Source organism: Astatotilapia calliptera, chromosome 17 (assembly GCF_900246225.1).
Source record: "Astatotilapia calliptera chromosome 17, fAstCal1.2, whole genome shotgun sequence".
Classification (NCBI taxonomy): domain Eukaryota; kingdom Metazoa; phylum Chordata; class Actinopteri; order Cichliformes; family Cichlidae; genus Astatotilapia; species Astatotilapia calliptera.
In genome coordinates this window covers 33364471-33385620 of record NC_039318.1, presented here as the reverse complement: position 1 = coordinate 33385620, position 21150 = coordinate 33364471, and the positions used below count along the sequence as shown (strand labels likewise).

At 42.4% G+C, this 21150-nt stretch overlaps 1 protein-coding gene across 3 annotated transcripts; it reads right to left on the bottom strand.

Moving 5' to 3' along the window:
- Positions 1-870: 870 nt before the first annotated feature.
- Positions 871-18437, bottom strand: kdm5a (lysine demethylase 5A). Of its 3 annotated transcripts, XM_026146389.1 has the most exons (30): positions 18110-18436; positions 17441-17498; positions 16973-17313; positions 16421-16498; positions 14922-15044; positions 12966-13136; positions 12513-12698; positions 12112-12190; positions 11913-12004; positions 11620-11778; positions 11248-11367; positions 10977-11135; positions 10474-10655; positions 10108-10270; positions 9892-10011; positions 9596-9790; positions 9323-9504; positions 9068-9192; positions 8786-8936; positions 8503-8623; positions 8123-8299; positions 7664-7842; positions 7246-7564; positions 6579-7139; positions 6310-6468; positions 5830-5958; positions 5588-5735; positions 5221-5441; positions 4560-5033; positions 871-2132 (listed from the first exon to the last, which is right to left on the bottom strand). In XM_026146389.1, the coding sequence occupies exons 3-30, from the start codon at positions 17129-17131 to the stop codon at positions 1827-1829; spliced, it is 5238 nt and encodes a 1745-aa protein (XP_026002174.1). In that variant the 5' UTR covers positions 17132-17313; positions 17441-17498; positions 18110-18436; the 3' UTR covers positions 871-1826. The 3 variants fall into 3 exon arrangements, with proteins under 3 accessions (XP_026002174.1, XP_026002175.1, XP_026002173.1); XM_026146390.1 differs by having other exon boundaries at positions 8503-8620; positions 17441-18437; XM_026146388.1 differs by having other exon boundaries at positions 17441-18436.
- Between the last annotated feature and the right edge of the window lie 2713 nt (positions 18438-21150).

Here is a 21150-nt window from a genome sequence, read left to right as displayed (position 1 = left end):
AAGGCCAGCCTCCACTCTTTCCCTGCATGGGGTCCCTTCCAAGCAAAGTACAACATCCACCATGTCTGTACTGTTAAAATAAGATGCAATGTAATAGTCCAGGGGGATGACATTTGACCTGTCAGCCATAACTCATGTTCTTGTTGCAATGCACTTTGGCTACATAGGTCTAAAGAAACAAACATACATTTTTGTTTACATCAACAGATGCATTCTAAAAGTTAAACTAGTTGATGGAAGGTTTTCCACAAATACGGTGCTAAGGTCTGAAAGAAATACATGTTTTGCTATATAGCAGATAGACCATTGTTTCTCCTTTCATCTATGTTTAGCATTTTGGTCAAAAAGTCTTCTCAGTGGATGAGTCTGAAGACACAACATACAGCAGGTGGTGGAAGATGTGGCTGCATAACAAAACAAAAGTTATGTAATTCTTTGAGTATCCTGCAGCCCACCATGGTTGCCCTTTCTTTCTGTCTGTCTGATAGAGGTGCCTCACTCAGACGGTTGCCAAAAGCAGACGGGGTCAGTTCACACTGGATCTGACCTGTGAGTCAGGAGTGGACATCAGCACAACCCCCACCCTTGCCATAATCCTCTACTCGCCCAACAGACCTGCGTACAGGTAGTGATACGTATAAGCTTGACCAGTTAATTTTTCACCGTGATAATCGAGGCCCTGCTTTGAAAATGAATGTCACATAGCTGATGTGAGGTTTAAACCAGTTTGAAAAGAAATCAATCAACCACTCAGTGACACATCTTGAGGTCACTCCCCCCCCGCCTTCACAAACAAGAAGTTTAGAAAAGGAGATGGTTGTCGTTTGTGTGCTTCGTCACATGGAGAGAAAAAAAACAACAACATTGCAATTTGTACTTATTTGACTAGGAAGAATTTATTAAAGGTGAGAAACAAAACAAAACAAAAAGCCACAATCCATTGGTTTAACTGCCTTAAAAGCTATGTACATTATAAATAATTCCACTACAATACAACCATTTGTTTTTCCTAGTCAAGACCTACTTATTGAGATGTTACTGTCTCAAGGGCCTGGCAAGAGGGACAGAAGGGGAACTAATGTCCTGGAGCTGGGAACAAATTTGTCTGTTTGCCACTGAATACAACAGCTGGAATAAGTGAGTGTTTGACTGCAGGTAAGTTATTAATGCCTTGTTACTGCTGAACTGAGGACCAGGATGAAGACGGCAGGTTTTTCTAGACCTAAACTGCTGTAGGGGGATTATACAGAGAGGCCACAACATTAAATCCATCTGCCTAATATTTTGTGAGTCCCCTTTGTGACATCAAAACAGGTCTGGCCCTTTGAAGCAAGGTCACAGGACCTCAGAGGGTGTCTTCCGGTTGCGGGCGCCAAGATATTGCAGCAGATGCAGCGATCGGGCTTATTCTGGTGCATCCTGTGGATGGACTGACATGTGGGGAGGCCATTTCAACACCTCGAGTGTAATGACGAGCCTTTTGTGAACAGGACCTCTGTCATACAGGAGCAAATTAGCCACATTTGGGTGGATGTTAACAGTATCACCCACATGAATACCGATACCAATGGCTTCCCGGCTGAGTGACGCACTGCAACGAGATGATCGAGGTCATTCACTTTACTCGCCTTTGGTTTTTAATGTTGTGGCTGACACATGTAAAGTCTGTTTGCAGATCTCAGCACTCAGAAACAGGAGTGTTTTTCTTGTGCTTGACACTCCCAACAGTTACAGGAACTGTTAACTTGTCTTGAGGTTTAAAAAACTAGCCTGGATACTGGGCATATTGTGAAGTTCTCTGTCATTGGCCCATGTTTTTTTAAGTGCTAACTGCCCTGGTGAGAATCCTGCTGTTGCTGATGTGATGTCGCTGGGTTTAAGTGAGAAGCCGATGACCAGGAGGCAATCACCGATGACGATGGCACACTCTGCACGCTGCTGCCGCACATTGACGTTGTCAGCACAACGACGCTCTCCTCCGACACCTCCTCGACGGTCATTCCTCCACCAGCGGCCTTCCGGGAGCAGTCCATGCAGATGTAGTCCTCATTCTCGGCCATCTCGCATGACACACCCACACAGACCTGGTGGAACCACTCGTCACAGCCGCCATCACACTGAACCCAGTCGACCTGGGAAATAGGAGAGAAAAGAACAAAAAACTCACGTGATGAATTCAGAAATGTGAGTGAGTGAGACAATGACTTTGTCAAGCAAGACACTAAATTCAAAGATAATATTTAACAGCACTCAATCACGTCAGTGTGGACAGTGAAACAAACTTGCTTTTTTCACCACAACAACAAATTTGAAAAGAAGCTGCAGCTTTAATTCAAGAATTTTAATGAAAATACTGCATTAGCAATTAAAGAAGTCTGTTTCACAGCTACAAGTCAGTCACTGTTCAACTAATGTTTGATGTTATTTACTGGAATACATGACTACAACAGAGTAGATCATCTTGGACACACTTCAATTGTTGATTTTCAAAACATTAGAAATAACAAAACAAAAACAAATGTATTTACCAGCGCAGCTAGAAAAAAGTGGTTTTTGCTGTAACGTGAAGCTAAAAAATTTGAAGTAAATTATTATCATTTTCTTTTAAAGGTTACCTTCCTTTCAAAGTAGCGACTAACACAGCACTATGCCATCGTTTTGGGCTACAGTCACGAGCATGCCCTGGATAAATCATCGGTGAATCAAAGGACAGAACTGTAGGGCTAATGATTCCTTAGATTTGATTGGCAGCGCAGACTCAAGAGAGAAGAAGACTAGCCACTGGTTAACTTTGTGCAGTCTGCAGTAGCGTTTCTGATCAAGACGACATCAGGTGGCCTTGTTAATATGTTATGTCTAACTCTCTTTGAGGTGTTCCAGTGCGGTTACCAGCTGTTACTATTCAATAAAAAGGTACCCGATGTTCATTGTGAGAAATGTTTGTTATCCACTCTGGTTTAATAAAACAAACACACATTCAGTGAACGACACCACAGTATTTCCCAGTCTCCTCAGATGGAATCATCAAACTGTCGAGCGGCTCTGTATGCAGACTGATGTTCCGTCTGACACCATGTGAACATCACGACACAATCATGGAGGCCTACAGTTTAACACTGCAGTATGTTTGATTTCGTGCAGTCAATATGGGCTTAAGGGAATTTCACAGTGCAGAACATCAGTAGATACAGAGCCCTGACAAAATCCACATCAAGACTTTGAAAGCTCTGCTCGTGCTTGCTGTACAGCTAATCATATGGGAGCAAATCAACTGCATTTAGGCGTGTAGACAACGTCAACATGACCTGATGCAGTTCAACTTGAGCATTAGAACAAGGAGGAAAAGGTGATTTAGGTGACTTTGAATGTGACATGGTTGTTGATGGGCTAGGCTTAGTACTTCAGAGACTACTGATCTGGGATTTACCCCACACAACCATCTCTAGGGTGAATATCTAGTGAGCAGAAGTTCACTGGGAGAAAATGCTTTGTCGATGCCAGAAGTTAGAGGAGAATGGGCAGACTACTTCAAGTTGAAAGGAAGGCAACAGTAAATAAAACCATGTCCTGACCATGCCACTTAATGACCACCGTATACACACTTTGTACATAGCTTTGTAGATGGCTACTTCCAGCAGGATTACGTCACAACGCTCAAATCATCGCAAACTAGAATCTTGAACATGACAAGGACTCCACCAGTCACCAGATCTCAGTCCTCTAGAACCCATTTAGTGCATGGTGGAACGGGAGATATACACCATGGATGTACAGCTGACAAATCTGCAGCCACTCTTTGATGCTGTCAGATCAATATGGACCAAAATCTCTGAAGAATGTTTCCAGCACCTTGTTGAATCTATGCCAAGATTCAACAATATTGAGAGCTGAGGTGCATCCAACCAGGTACTAACAAAATATATTTGTAGACATAAATTTCTTCATAATAAACTATATTTCAGTCCTATTTCAAGGACGTAGATGTGGTCTACTACCTTGAATCATGTGAGATCAGTTTAGTTTCCTTGCTCCCCAGGTTTGAGTCCACATTTAAACCAGGTGAGCAGGGAATAACCTCTGAGACCACGATGGATCACAATAAAGTAATGACACAAATAAGATTAAGAATATTCAACAATTTTTCAACATATTATATAATGGTAAAAATGGTAAATGGCCTGTATTTGTATAGCGCTTTTACTAGTCCCTAAAGACCCCAAAGCGCTTCACACAACCAGTCATCCACCCATTCACACACACATTCACACACTGCCATCACCAGTGTGTGAATGGCAAGCTACATTGTAGTCACAGCCACCCTGGGGCGCACTGACATCATTAAGTTTGATGGACACAATCTTAATGTTAAGATTGTGTCCATCAAACATCTATGATTTCCCCCTTGTACCCCTTTCAACACACATCTGGATCTGCAATGGTGAAAATCGGTCGCAAGTGCCTTGAGGCGATTGTTGTTGTTGTTGTTATTTGGCACTGTATAAATGAAACTGAATTGAAATGTTAGTTCGTTTTTTATGGATAATGACAGGTGTGCTCACCTTATCTTTACACGGCCTCTGGCAGTTTTTGGCTGCACACACTGCATTCTCATCATTGGAGTCCTCTGCCCCCGACCAATCATACTTCGAGGGAATGTCAAGAATCTTCTTCTCCTTCCTCTTCTCCATCCCCTCCCTGATGGCCTCTGCCTTTGCGGCCGCTTTCTCTTTCCTCTTTCTCTCCTTCTCCTCTTTGGCCAACCGTTTGGCCAGTTGCTTCATTTCCCGATTCTTTTCCAGGTTGATTTTAAGTTTTTTCTTTTTGGGTTTACCCCCAAGGCCGAGCTCCAGACCCACCCTCTTTAAGTCTTTGGACTTGGGCGGTCGGATATCTCCCATCGCCGAAGTTCCACTGGCAGCTGCAGCAGCCATCAGCATGTGGTGGTGCTCGGCTCTTTCCAATTTGCGTTTCCGTTTCTTCTCGGAATCTTTGAGCTTGATCTTCAGAGGCTTTTCAATCAGAGAGTCGTCAGGCTGGAAAGAAAGGAAGGGGGAGGGGGGGGAAAAGAGCAAATGAGAGCGATCACTGCCATTTCTTATTCTGCATTTACTGCATACATTGTGTGTAATTACACCATCAGAACAAACAAAAATGATTAATCTCAGCATTAAGTCTCTATCCAGCTGTGCAATCAGGTTGCATAATGGCTGAACTTCCTACCTCCATGACCTGCAGGAATCTCTCCTCAGAGGGTGGGTGAGTGGCCTGCAGGATTCTCCAGATGTGCTGGGTCTCATCCAGGGACACCTCCAGCAGGTCTCCAAGCATCATCAGGTCCTCCAGCTGGGCTTTAGCCTGCGGGGACAGCTCAAGAACAGGTGGCTCAAGGCTCCGAGGTACCAGCGGGGTCTTCCTGGGCTGCTTTCTGGGTGTACCCAGATCTGAAATGTAAATATTTTGAGTATGAAATGGGAATCTCCCAAGGAGTAGTTAATGTAATTGTTTATTATGCAAATAAATGCCAAGAGGGAACAATGGGTAAACAGACTCAAAGCAAAGGGATTGTATTAAATAAATGCGGCCTCACTTTGAACACAGGACTTGGAGGCTGAGGAGTAAGCGTGCTCGACACAGAAGGAAGGCGTGGCAGCCAGCCACATGTGACTGACCACCTCCTCTGACTTCACGGGAATCTCCTCATCACAGAACAGGTAGGGCTTCACCTCACCAGGGTCCTGGAGCCAAACAGTCATACAACAACAACACAAGAAGTCAAAATAAAGTCCTATGACACCCCAATTTAAATCACACCACTGATGCCTCCCATACCTTCATATCATATCCGTAAGTCTCCCTGATGTCTTCGTCTGAATCAGTTTCCTCGTCGTCGTAGTCCACAGAGGGACGCGGTGACGTGGCTCTGCTGAAACCAGACTGCTGGAAAGTTTGGATATGACCCTGGGAAACACACACAAACACACACGTACTCTTTAAAATTTCTTCTCACAGGAAAGCTTTTATCTACTGAACTTATCAAAGAAATAAAAGCAAAACAGCAATGATTCTTCAGCTTGTTGTTGAATAAAAACTGTTTTGCCTGATAATTTCCCTAGAGGGTAGATTTAATTTCAGGTTTCAGCTCACCAGTCTGAAATGTGAACTTTCAGACTGCTAAGCCAATCCACTGGCCTTTTTATCTTTTTACAGATTCCTGCCCTCTGCTGGTGAAGTGCACATTTACATCCAAAGCATCAATCTGTATCTCAAAGAGAATTTCTAACCATGCAAAATTATTAATGATCAAAGTACCTGTAAGTCAGGATTGGCAGCGGCTTTCTGCAGCTCAGCGTTGATGATCTTCTCCGTTTTCTCCCTCGCAGCTTGCTCGACCATACGCTGACTCAGCACAGACAGCTTCGCCAGGGCCGAGGACAACTCCTCTGTGGCCAGAGCTTGGCGTGCTCGGTCCTGTTAAGAAAGTTTAACCAACATAAGTGCAGGTAATAAGCAGAGACCAAAAGAAAAAACACTGAGAAGCTCGGATGCTACCAGTTAGGCATTGTAATTTATATGCGTACCTGCCAGCTCATTGCCCTCTCAGTCAAACACTGCAATGCTTCTCCTTCTGGCAGACGCACTGGCAGCTTCTGCAGTGAAACTAACAATGACAGAATGGTCTCTAATCTCGGCCTCCGTGATCGCTGGCACAGCGGACACAAGAATTTGGAGTCTTTACTATTGCTCTGCCAATTCACACCAATCTTCTTCTGAGATCCAGTCTTAGGCAGAGGGACGCAAGCTCCGTGGAACCAGTCTTTACAAAGTTCGCACTGCAACATGAAGCCGCTGGCAGTCTTTCGACACAAACAGAACTTGACCTCCTCGATGCGATCTGCCATGGCCATCTTAGCTAAATTTGCAGCTCGGAGTGAGTGAATGGACTCCACTTCTTTCTGCTCTTTGGCTTTGAAAGCTGCTACAACAGTAGAAGGGTCCCGCACCTCCTCGTGGTTCTCCTCCAGATCACTCAGGGTGTCTGGGTCAAAGCCGCCCCTCTCCTTTTCCATGAGCTCCTTAACACGCTTTCGCTTGCTCTTGCTGTTGCCGTATACGCCAATGTCCACACGAGGACTGAGGACCTAAGAGATATTTGTTATAATTATCATACAGACTTTAAATTAAAGACATTTAAATATTTCTGCATCTCAGCCACAAGTAACATCAAATGTTTCCATGACAGCCCACCTGGAGCAGTGTGTACGTGGAGTTCTTCTTGAGGAACGTGCGAGCAGTCCTCTCCCTCCAGGCTCGAGCTGCAGCTACCTGAGACTCCACCTGAGCTAGCGGATCGAGCCGCACAGGGATGGAGCGGCCCCTGGCCAGCAGGCTCTCCAGCTGATCCAGGTAAGCATAGCTGCTGCCGTTTTGGATGGCCTCCACCTTGGAGGTCCACTCCTTGGCCTTTAGCAGGGCCTCTCGGAGAGCCAAAATATTTGGTAGATACGCTGGGATGTTCCGAGCTTCCAGCACAATGCTCTCAAGCGTTGCCATGCTGTGACGAGGTCTAAGATTATAAGAGCACAAACAAATGTGTGAACCGTCTGATTTTAAAAGGTAGACTTTTATGGGCAATTTAGATCTCCATTCACATGTGAAACCTTACCTGGCCTGCAGGCAGGCGCGAGCTTTATCCTCCCATCTCTCTGACACGGTAAGGATTTCTTGGAGTTCAGCCATGGCCTTCTCCACGGCATGGTGCGGTGCCAAACCCACCCCAGAGTCGATCAGCCTCTTCATGAGCTCCAAAGTGACGCGGTGGGGCTCAGCAAGGGTGGCACGCACCTGAAATTTGATGATGTTCTCAGTCTCTGTTTTGCTCAATCTTTTGATGTTTATGATTTTGACTCATATCTGTCACTGCAAAGATTTTGCTTCCTTTACACTGGCACATAACTACTTAGAAATCTAAATAGTTCTAACAATATGATAACATTCTACAGAAACGGAGAGCAATACGATGTTAGTCTTAAGTTGACTCCTTTTCATTTCCGCTTGGTAACAAAAGTGGAAAACCTTGTGTTTTTGCAAGGACAACAACTAATATCGCCTGATGTGGGCTCACCTCATCAAGCCACCGGGCCTGCTGGAGCTCCTGTTTGAGTCTGGGCAGCTCTGGCAGCTCCACATCCAGGCCACTGCCCAGATCCAAGAGCGCCTGCAGCTTGGAAGAATCTGGCATCTCATCTGACAGCGCCACCTGGGCCCGTTCATGAAAGTCCTCCACATTCTCCAGTAACTCCTGGCAATACGGGCAGTGACAGACACATTTAGAGGTAAAGGAAAAGTAGGAAATGTCAGGGAGTGGTTTAAGAGTATTGGTTGAATGAGCTGGGGGAGCAGAGAAAATTACACAAGAGAGGCTAAAACTAAATTTAAAAACCCCCAAAACAAAACAAAAAAACAATTATAATTGGGATCTATGTATCGACACATGGAACTAACTTTGACTTGTCGCGCCTGGCTGATGATGCAGGGTAGCCTGTACAGCTGCTCTACGAACGCTTTCAGCTCATCCACAGTCAATTTGGTCCGATTGCGATTGCTCTCAGAACGCAGGCGGCTACTGGAGATGCACACAGAAAAAGAGGGGAGAAAAAACCCCAAAGATTTAGTTCCTCTTTGAACAAAACCACCTACAAAATTAATACTGAAAAGACTTTTTAAAAAACTGATATCAGGCCCAGTAACTTGCGAGCGGTAAATCAGCACAAATCATTGTCCTGACCTGTGCCTCTGCTTGCGGCTGAGCAGCAGCTGGGCTACAGAGGAGCACGTCTCTGCCTCTTTGACCATCTCCCTCAGGCGACGGAACAAAGCGTTCTCAGGATACTTTCTGTCCTCTGCGTCCTCGAGCAAAACTTTGAGTTCAATGAGATCTGTGAGGGAGTGACAGAAAGAAAGAGCAGGAGAAAACAAAGATGAGAAAGGATTTAGATATAATAAAGACATAAATAGCTAAATTTAGGGAACAAAATGCTTGTAGTTTATAATGCAATAAAACAGAGACCTTTTTTGTTTTTCTGGTCTGCAGCCAAGGCTTCTGTGACCCTCTTTGCCCAGGTATCATAAGACTGAGCCCGAGTCTTCACGCCATACAGCATGGAGGGGAACTCCTCCAGATCATAGCGATACCTGGAATGGATTGGACAAAAACTGCACATTGAAAATTTGTTTTAAGAATTTACTACCAACACAAGCTTGTGCAACTCTTAACATGATTAAAGTTTACGCCATGAATTAAAAAAAGGAAAAAAAATCCCACCTAAGACACTTGTCGCCAAGAGGACAGTCACAGAGATCTTTCGCGTGGTGGAGACAAACCAGTCGGTCTGGGCTGCAGGAACAGGTCAGCGCAGACAGGAAACAGGTGGTCTTACACTTGTAGCACTGACGCTCATCGTCCGGAACGAGTTCAAAAACCTCCAGCTCGGACGACAGTACCCCCTGTTGGCAATGAGGAAAGCGATGCTCAAATAATCAGAATGGGTTGCATTACATGTATAACATCCACAAAACAAAAAAGAAAAACATTCACCATTTCCTGGACAGCCTGTCTGAGTTTTGTTTCTTCATCCATCATCTCTTGCATTTCTTTATAGACGGCAGCAGCCAGCTCCACGTCGAGGCTCTCGGGATCTGCAGCCATCTTGCAAAGCAGCTCCTCGTGGGAGAAAACGCAGTACCGGTGGAGACGCCGGTAATGGGCGACACACTGGCGGCCCATTGGCAACTGAAGAATGGGCGAAAAACGAGCAAAGTTTTGGCAAAATAATATACATAAAAAATTCAATATTTAAAATAAAAGAGGAGTTTGTATTTTTGCTCCCTCACCCAATCAGCTGTGCAGAAATTAACAGCCTCTGCAAAGTTGTAGCCCTGGTTGAAGCCGCTGTGGTAGGCCCGGGGAAAGGTAACCACAAACTCCCCGGCACACTGATTGGTCCTGTACACCTGAGGAGAGGAATATATATGTAATAAATAAACATGAATATCTCCACATGAATATTTAACCAGATCAAATTCCAACCCAGAGTACGGGCTACATACAGGGACACCATGCTCCATGAGGACGTTGGGATTCATGATGGTGACAAGCTGATGAAGGAGGTCAGGCTGGGAGTCAAAAAGCTCTGGAGCTAACTTTTTCATGACAGCCTCTAATTTCTCTGCTGCAGAGGCCGGGACTCCATACCAAGTCTTGGGTTCTCCCCTGAAGAACAGAAGGAAGACATCAGAATGTTCTTTTAATATTTAGGGCTTCTATTGTACCATAACTCCACAGGGCAGACATAAACATAAGATGAACTATAAAAGCCCTACTGAAGCAAAGGATTACCACTGACATGCAGAATTTTGTTTTCATCAACACTACTACTTATCTGCTGCTTCCAAAACTATACTTCATAAACTTGCCAGTGAAGAAAATTGATGGAGTAGCTCCAGTGATCCTCAATGTGCCAGCAGAAGGAGGAGAAACACATGCCCACGTAGAGCCATGGCACCTTCATCCCAGAGATGTCCACGTTGATGTGGGTGAGCACAGATTGCTCCAGCACTGGCATGTTGTTCAAGTTCCAGCCTGAGTTTGCATAATCCTAACAGGAAAGGAAAAGAGTGCTTCTATTCAGAGCAAATTTGAAAGTATTAAATAAATAGACTGGAGGCTGGAGTTTGCTAGATGGAACCACTCAATAAAATACAAAATAAGATGATGTGTGTGCAATTAAAAATCTTTAGCAGAATATATGAGAAAAAGAGCAGAAAAATATTACTTTTATTAGATATTATTAAGTAATAATATTACTATTAGATTTAGTTTACTTAAACAATACTGTCTCTACGTGTTACTTTTCAACTTTTGTCAAGGCAACACATCACCACGTTACGATATTTATACTGTGTAACCATCTTCTCACCTCCTCATCTCCCATCAGCCTCCTCTTTCCGTCCCTGACAGGGAATCCGCTGCCGACATCCTTGGAGCTGATGTCTGCTCCATACTCTACAATGACATCCTCCTCAATGCTGCTGACCAGACGCCAGAACTCCTTCTCCACCAACTCTGTGGGGACCATCTGAGGAGTGTAAGATGGATCTTATGACATATCCTGTTTTAGGTCTTCGCTGAAAGGCTTGAGAGCAGCATCCGTTTACTCATTCTAGCTCTACTGAGTAGATTTCACATACATGAACAGGCATGTTGAAGTAGTCAGACTTGAAGTGGTCGGCCATCTCTCCGAAGCTTTGCAGGCTGTACTCCCTCACAGCTTGCTCGAAGCCAAATGCCTCCCTAGGCTTACTGCATTCCTGTGTAGGAGCATGAACAATTCATTAGAGTTACTGCTTTTGAAGCCACGCCCATTTGAGTAATTAAACTTTAGGTCGGTTGCTAGAAACAGACTTTTGTCTCTCTGTTCTATATATTTCTTTCAGTCTTCACCCGTATACTCAGTATGATGAGTACTATAGTAACTGTAAGAGCACCAATCTTTGACATGAGAAACATTTGTGGTATACCACAGATGGCTCAGGGAGAATAAAAGCACATTCAGCGCCTACCTCAGCAACACACTTGGGGCACCTCCAGTCTCCTCTGGGAACGTCGTGCAGAGGAGGGATCAAACAGAAGGTGTGGTAGCTGTCGTCACAGCCATCACACAGCAGGAGCCGGTCCTCTTCGTCCCCTCGTCCACACACAAGGCAGAGATAAAGGTCGATCTGAGGGTTAGCGCCACATTTTTTTTTTTTTTTTTTTAAAGGGAAAACAAAACAAGATGCAAAAATTGTTGTGGTATTGAATAACATGGTTAATTTTGACACTCAACACAATGAAATGATGAAATCACACTCACAAAGTTGACCTCCAGGGTCTCCTTGCGTGGTCTCATCTTGATGGCGAAGGCCTGGGCTTTGAGGTGCCGCTGCTTCTTGTTGAATCCATCATCTAAGTGAATTGGAAAACTACAGTAAGAGGAGTGGCTCTTGGTTTTTGTGTTTAAAAACAAAACATAAAAACAAAGCCTACACAAGTCAATCAAAATTTTTGTTTACCAGCTGATACGATCTCCAAGCCGACCATCTTGGGACTCGCTCCAAAAATTTTAAGGGTTTTTGGCTCCTTGTTTTCCCGCTAGAGAACAACAACAATAACAGCATTAGACTGTGAAACAAAGTGATCCTGCTAAATGTTAAGACATCCTCGGTCATTCCTGACACAGGAATCTGGATGTGCAGAGGGAATGCCAAAAGTTAACGTGTCAAGCACTTTTTTAAACTTTTATTTTGGGGGACTAATTGTTCTGCTACAAATGATAACTTCATGACCCATTTGCAACAATGTTATCAAATGTTACACTCAATGAAACGCATTAGTGCTCATGGCATTTTTAATTTTAGGTCAGCATGGGTTACAAACTCAACTCTGAGTTAATGTCTGAGCAGCTTCACTTTACCTCTGATTTCAGGCGCCTGGATCGTCTCTCTGGCAGTAGCCGCTCTTTGGTTTGCAATCCATCACCTTCTCCATCTTTATCCTTCTCATCCTCCTCATCGTGCTCCTCTTCCTCTACAGCCTCCTCGCCAACTCCCTCATCTACCTCATCCCCATCATTTCCCTCATCATACAACCTTTGGAGGCCCTAATCGGAGGCAAAATGATCACTGAATAGGTTACCGAAGAAAACCAGGATGTTATTTGGCCCAAAGGTTATTACAAGCTATTAGTAACAGGACATTTATATACAGTATGAAGTGTTTTGGGAGAAACTTCCCTAAGTACAAACATATACATGCAATTTAGACAAGAAACCTCAGAATCTACTTATGATGGTCTAAAACATATTAGCTGTTGTTTTCCTCCCAATTATGATATAAAATGCAGTTAAACAGCATTCAGCACCACTCACAGTTAGTGTGGCTCCAGTCTGGAAGAGCTCATAGGGGTAAAGGATCCTCTCATAGTGAGAACGTAGAAGAGACCCGGTGCCTTTTCCAGCAGGGTAGCCCATTCGGCTGGCCACCTTGGACCATAATTTTTCTTTACACACCGTCTCAAAGCCGCCCTCGGATGACACAATCTTTAATGCACACAAGGAAAACATTTTTTTTTTTAGCTCTTACCACTTAATCTATCTAATCATCCAAAATAGGTTTTAACATCATAAGGTAAAAAAACAAAACAAAAAACAAACAACTTTTTTTTTGTGCTGCCGAAGGGTCCTTATAGGGCTGCTCGATTATGGCAAAAATGATAATCACGATTATTTTCACTGAAATTGAGATCTCGATTATTTGACGATATTTATTTAACCCTTTAAGACCTACCATAGAACCAAGTCCGCCAGAGCTTATATTATTTTTTTACATGCTGTAGTGCCATTTGTGGGAGCATTTCAAGTTGCTATACATCAATACAACTGTTATAGCCCATATTTTAATAATATGTATGCATTAAGTCCATAGTAACTACATTAATTGCAAAAAAGTGCAATAAGCTACAAAAAAATTGAAAATCGTTTTTTTTTTTTGTTTTTTTTTAACATATATTTCTACTTGGAGAAATTTAAGAGGTTTATCCCTCAAAACTTTAAATACAAAAAAGTTGCAAAAAATAGTTTACAACAACAGGAAATTTATTTTGAGTGTCTTCATAGTTTTATTTTGGAGATACAGCAATTTTTATATACTGCAGGAAAAACGAAAGAACAATCCTATGATGCAAATTTGCAAAGAAAACAGCAGGTGCATCAAAATAAACTATTTCCAGCTGTGCAATTCGAGTTCTAAGCATCCCAGAAACTATTCAGAAAAGTCAAACATGACTTATAAAAACACCAGTATAGGCTTTTAAGGCCTACAAGTAAAAAACTACATTTTACGCGAATATGGCGTCACGTCCGGTGTCGGACAGGAAATGGCGGACATGCGATAGTTCGCGCTGACGTCTGTTTCAATGTGGGAAGTGTTACGAACAGCTGATCAGATTGGCAAAGCGTGTTTCTGGAATATTATGTTTTTGTTCCTGCAAGCGCTTTTTATGCAATTTTTTGCAAAGCTTTATGTGGAAGGAAACTGTGACCGAGGACAAGCTGATGTCATAAGATGTAAGTTTCATATGCAAAAAAAATTATTGCGCTAGCTTACATGATTCAGGTTCTACAGGGATTTAAAAATAGTTACACAAAACGGAGCGTGCTGCTCTGACCGGCTTTAAAGGGTTAACAATAACAATGTATTGAATAATGACTTTAAAAAATAATAGAAAATAGTGTGCAAATACTGATAACAGTGCAAATGTTTGCAATATAAGAAATAAATGAAAAATGTAAACATCTATGTTTAGTGAACTTTGCAGTGTTGCTCTATGGTGCAGCTACTCCACCATAGCAAAGTTTACACACTGTGTCTACTTGATCCACGTCTGTCTCCGCGAACCCATAATGTTTCCACACCACTGAAGTTTGGGTTTTTTTTACCTCTCTTTTCAACCAACGGCAGTCACTCTCCTCTCCAAATAACTTCTGCTTAGCTTTCCGAGCTTCCCTTGGGTCCTCTTAATTGTTGTGACACGTGTTCGAAATGCAGAGAGGTGCGCTCAATTTGCCACACGGAGCAGCGCGAGAGTAAAGCTTGAGGGAGGTGCTAATAATCGGCTCAGTCATTTTTAATGATCGTTGAAAGCCCAGATCGTAATCGTGATTAAAATTCGATTAATTGAGCAGCCCTAGGTCCTTATTTACAAAAGTTCACTAAAAAAAAATAAATCTATTTTTAGGTTAAAAAACAAAAATCTGAACACAAAACAAAAACAAACAAACAAACAAACAGAAAAAACAAAACACATCCATGCTGACTGGTTCCACCTTGCTGAGCTGGTAGAGGTCCAACAGTTTCCTCTCCACATGAGGGAATCGAATCTTAGATCCCTGCAGCTCCCAAAACTTTGCAATTTGATCCAGAAAGTTGAGCTTTACGCGAGTGAGCGCCTGGAAAAGCAGCAGAGAAAGAGTAAAAAGACAGATTAGAAAAATCAGAGGCTGGTATTCATTTTGTTTCCACATTTTGGTGCCAGGAAAACCAAGAAATTTGCATTGGGGGGGAAAAAAAACAACACACACACACACACACAAAAAAAAAAAAAACAACAGTATGTCCAGACACCAGATCTATTTCGACAACTTCCATACATAAATACTGTTTGAGATCAGTAAAAAATAGGTAATGCAGTCTGATAATGATAATCTGCGCATTTCTAATATATATAAAACAACATTGCAGCTGTCCTGGTGCCCTGAACTGAAACAACACATATCCAAAATTTGACTTTAAGGGCATCCATGACATCAAACGTTGGACACAATTAAAACTAAACTGAAAAAAATAATAATGCAGCTTTTTGTTTTGTTTTAATAACCTTTTCCTAGTCAAAATAAAAACTGCAGTGTATTTTTCCCCCCTGAGTGAGACTTTTCTTTCTTGGTGTCCACATCTCCTCAGACCCGACATGGTCTGCCCCCATTCAGGTCCAGTCCAAAAAGGCTACATAGTGCCTGTACCACCTCTGACAACTGAGGAAGTTCGGGGTCTCCCCAGTGATCCTCAGGACTTTCTATGCAGGCGCTGTGGACAGCATCCTCAAACAGAACACTGCATCCTTGTATAGGAACAGCTGTGTTAAGGATCAAAAAGCTCTTCAGAGACTGATCCATACAGCAGAACGCTGCTGCAAGACTGCTCTCCCCTCCCTACAGGACATCTACACCTAGAGAAGCTCAGATATTGAAGGACCCGTCCCAACCAACTGTTCCATCAGGCAGAAGGTTCCGCACCATCCGGGCAAGAACAGAGAGATTCAAGATAAGCTTCTATCCCCAGACCATCTGTGTCTTAAACCAGAACATGCTGCCCCACTCCCCACCCACAGCATTCATAAGTGACTGAGAGAGGACTTATTCTCAACACATCCCAACCTGATTCTTCTCGCCTTTACTACAGCACTAGACACTTTAACACCCACTGCACAATGTACATTTTTAGATTTTCAATTTAAACATTTCAAGATTGTTTTATTTTATTTTATTCACTTAATGTACATAATTCACTTACTTACTGCATATAATGTGGTCTTTTGTATAATTCACTTAATGTACATAATGTTCTCTCTTTTTGCACAGTCAAGGAGTGTGTCAGGACACGTTCCACTGCGTGTTGTACTCATAACTATGCATGTGACAAATAAAGGATCTTGAATCTTAATTATCTATCATACACACAGCCAAAGCAGTAACAATAATGGCTTCAGTCTCATTATAAACAATGACTGGAGTTATTTTATTTATTCATTCATTTGTGGCAAACTCACCTCAAGTTCATTCAGCCTTTGCACTCGAGGAGTGAACCGGAAGTTGCGTACATCACAGGCAAACGGAGGCTGCCAGTCCTGATTGACAACAGAAAAGAAATATTACATTCACCAAAACAACCTGAGCAATGAGGAAATCATTGTGACAACACGTGACTAGTTTAAAGTAAAAATCAAAATCTAAATGTATCTGTTGCATGTATGCATGTAGACGCCATTAGGCCCAATGTCTACCATCGTTCCACTTTAACTTAGCTAGCCACCACTTTAAAACCAAAACACCAGGTGGGAGTGAGGAAAACAGCTACATTTTCTTCGCACTTTCGCCCACAATTTTTCTGAACAACAAACGGAAAGCAGTGCCAAAAATGTTTAATTAAAAACTGAAAAGAAACTGAGCCTCGTTTGACCTCTATTTAGACTAATGGCAACTAGTAGCGTCGCTGCGTTTCGTAAAATCCACGCAGGCCCAAAGTAAGCCAGCTCAGGATCACAAAGAGACAACAAACCAAAAACCTCTGCAGACCTTTAGTTTTATAAAAAAAAAAATACCTGAGGGGGTCGGATTTTGCAGATGCCCGTCTTCTCTGCAATAGGTCGGATCTTGTTGATGAATCCCAAAGGATCCGAGAAATCCTCCCAACTCGGCTCAAACACCGGGCATTCAGGAGGGGGCACGAACTCCGCAAACGCAGACATATCGGCGTCCATCCAGTGACAGTCTTTAAAAAAAAATATCAGGGATAAAAGTGCGCAAAGTTGAGCCTCAGGAGTCCATAATTGTGTTAGCTGCAATTGTTTCTTCCTTCTTCTTCTTTAGTGTCCATCGTGATTCTTCTAATGTCCCCAAATAACAAATCACGTCAGTGACAGGAGCATCCCAGGGGCGAAACCTAATGTGATGTGAAAAGTGAAGGCAAAAAATACAACAAGAACCGAGTCAATGATGCATGTCACTCCTGTATCCGTAAACAGAGGGCCAAACCAGGCCGGGGTATCACCACCAAATCCTCCCCCTACCTGGGACGGAGGGCAGTGTCAGTCCAAAAACACCACCATTGCTCCTCTCAAACCAAAGCTTCAGGAGGAAAAAAAAAACTGCGGTGAAGACTTGGCCGCAGACGATTTGGAGAAGAAGTTTTACAATACCCAACACACAAAAACACTCCGTCTATTATGTTAAACAAGCTAGCATCGCTTCTGCACTACCTGGGCAGTGCATGCTTTTTTTCGTGAGGATGCATTTCCAACAAACTTATCTAAGGTTAGCTGTAATGTTCACTAGCTAACGTAATCACGCTAGTGAACTCGTCGATGTCCTCCAAAATAAACTCCAGCCTCTTCGTCCTCCTACTCTGGTGGCACCAGTCAAGCTTGAAAACAACACGGATAAGCCTAGTACCAAGCGTACACTGTTGACTGTTTCCTTCTCTCCGCACATCAGCCCCCATTCATTGAAGCATTTGAGGCGACGGAGAACTAGCACACAGCTAATTTCGTAAGCTAAAAGAAGCTTAGCTACCGCTTCCCGTTGCGCAGCTAACATTGACGTTAGCTGGCACAGTCGGCTGAGAAGAACGGTCCTCCGTGGTTTAAGCAGGTTAAATGAAATCGCATATACAAAAGCAATACTCTCTTTGCTTTGTTTTACCGGAGGCAGCTTTCCGTATATTTAAACGTCGTCTATACCTATTGTAGTCGGATTAGCAAACGTGCTAGCTACAACTAGCAAGGAAAGGGAAGAGCTCTTATGGTGCTTTCATGGACACTCGGAAAAAGTTTCACTACTTTTGAATTCATTGCTGTTTTTTCATCTAACTTTGATGCTTGCGTGAAGAAAATATATTTGGTAACAAGCGCTAATAAATTCATATTAGTTGTAAAAATCTGCTGGATTGATTGCTGTCACAGTTCTGTGTTTAAGCAAAGGTGCTGGAAAAATCAGCAGTACGAATGCGGTTGGCGGTGTCAGTAATGTATCTTCGAGCAGATGTCGGTTAGAGGGGATCTCCTTAATGTGGCACACACTCAGGCTGTCAGCACAGCAGCCCCATACGCCTGTTGATCACATATTTTGTTTATACATGCAACGTGTCAGAAGAAATTTGGTTGGAAGGCAGCTTGTTTCAAGCCGTGGGTAAACTGGGTATATAAAAGCTCAGCAAAAGATAAAGAATGATTATTTGTAATTGTGCACTTAGTTGATTCCAACAATCCAAATGTCTGTAAATGAGTATGTCTCTTTATTGTGTTAGACACTTTGTTGCTGAAGTTGAACATATCTGCCACTAGTTTACATAGGCCGAGACAGATTAATTTCTAATACAGCATAATTTACTAGAATACAGTAACTGTGTAAATCCTGAGCCACCCCTCATGACTTTATATTGTGCTAAGTGAATAAGTTGCACGAGTTTATAAAAGTATGCATGGCAAAAACAGAGTTTGTATAATTCTTATGAGCTTGTAAGTTGATATTTGGTTCGACCACCATTATACTTCTACACAGGCTGAACTCTCTTATGCAATCTTTCTTCTAATCTCTTTAAATAGTGCTCAGGAGTAGTCCTCCGGGCTTCTAGAAGAACATTCCAAAGCTTCGGATGTTGGCTGGCTTTTGTTCTGTTTCAATAATGTTGAGGTGCGGGCTCTGTGGTTACAGTGTGTGTTTTTCTATCTAATTATACTATATTGGCACAGTGTTTGGGATCACTGTCATGTTGAAAAATAAAACCGTTATCATTTGGCTGCATTCCAGATTCTATTGCATGGTGGATCAAAATCTGATGGTCCTTTTCTGTGTTCCCCTGAAAATGGTCAGGTTTAAGAAGTGGATTGTATGTGTGTGAAAAACAGCCCATGTCAGAGGAAAACTTTGAAAGCCTGGAGAACTATTGTTCAAGGCCACTTTAAATTAAATTACAAGAAACTCTGGCTCCTCAGAAGTAAAATATAAAGAAGTGAAGGCTGTCTCAAGTACATAAGAATCCAAATATTATAACATAACATGATCCATGTCAATTCTAAACTACTAAATAAATAACAGCTGCAGTGGGATGCACTTTACATAGCATACGGAGTGTTACGTCATCTTCTGAACCAAAAGCTACGTAAAAATCTAAGTTTTAGAATTAGAGTTTGATTTTATCTGTTGGTAACAGTGGCTGAGGTGACTGTATTTGACTTAATACAATATTTTATTGTGTTTTTATTTTAAGAAGGATGAACTACTTAGGCTGGCACAGTTGCTGCAGTGGGCTGTATTGTCCCCTCATAGCATCAGGTCCTGGCTTTAAAACCAGGATTTATGGCTAGCTTTATAGTTAGCGGTTTTCTCAACACACATGCCAAACCCTCTGCACAGTATGGCCCAGTCACCAGCTTGCTGTCAATGAGTTAAGCAGGAGGGATGACAGGTAGGTAAACAATGCCAAAATGTGTGACTGTATTGTAGCAAACAGCTACTTAAGTTTCAAATCTGTGAAACTGACAGTAGGCTACATCACTGGCAGCTTCTGGCTTTTCCTCACAGGAGGCTAGACTGGCAATCAAACAACTAACTAACCAACTACAGTCAACAAACCATCAGCTAACTTAACAACAGAGGTATTTACCTCTGTTTAGTCAGGACTTTTTTTCTTTTTTACAAGCAGTTAGTCTTGACCAACAATTAAAAAGTGTCGTCTGTCTGCCTTTTTTCAGGGGGGCATTGTGTTGTATATGTGGGGAAGGGGCTTACTGGTGATGCAGTTGGCAGGTGTGGAGGCAGTGTGCTGCACTGTGTGCATGTGGGGAGTGGGCTAACTGGTGATTGCAGTGGTGTGTGTGTGTTGGGTGGGGGGCATTATGCTGTATGTAGAGGTGGGGGGAGAGAAAGGCAGGTCAAACAATTGAGGAATGGTATGTATATGTTATAAGTAAAAGTATATAACATTGTAAAAACAATGTAGTCTAAATGTTACTGTGTTACAGTAAACCTCTGTGGGAAACACTGAAACAACATTGAAAGAAAAATGATCTTAATATGCTGGTAAGAGGGCAAAAGGTGTTTCAAATTACTCTATGAGTCATACATTTGGGTCCCATCTTGCTTTCCACACAGCTTCACATAACAAATTCAAAGCGCATCGAAAAATATCTACTTTGTCATTAAACCATTAATTATTACATTTTAATGTGAAGTATGTTTTAAAGTTTGTTTTTAAAACTTTACATGGTAAAGAAAAGACCAACACAATAATCTAGTAGCACTGTAGCACTTAGAGACATTGGCATAAAAAGTTCTTACTCGTCTGTGATTCCCCTCAGGCCTGTGGTCAGGTTTCCTCTGCAGGTCAACAAACATTATGGAGAAGAAGCTTTGGTTGGTCAGTTTTTTAAGGTAAACAATATAATAATAAATAGAAGGATACCTTCAAAATCAACGTGGTCAACCTCAATATAGTCAATGTGAAGGTTCACAGGTTTCCACAACAAATATCAGATCAACAAATATTTCAGAAACACTCTGACATGCTAGCAGTAGTATCTAAACTGTATAATAATAAAAACTAGAACTCATCTTTTCTGATACCAAAGTCCATTTTAATGTATTTAAACACTATTTTTTTCTTTTTGTAGAACCTGTGCATCGAGAACACCCGTATCATTGCACATGACAAAGTTCACAGTGGATAAAGTCTTCACTCCACCAATGGGGAAACATCATGGATGTCTTGAAGGCCGATGAC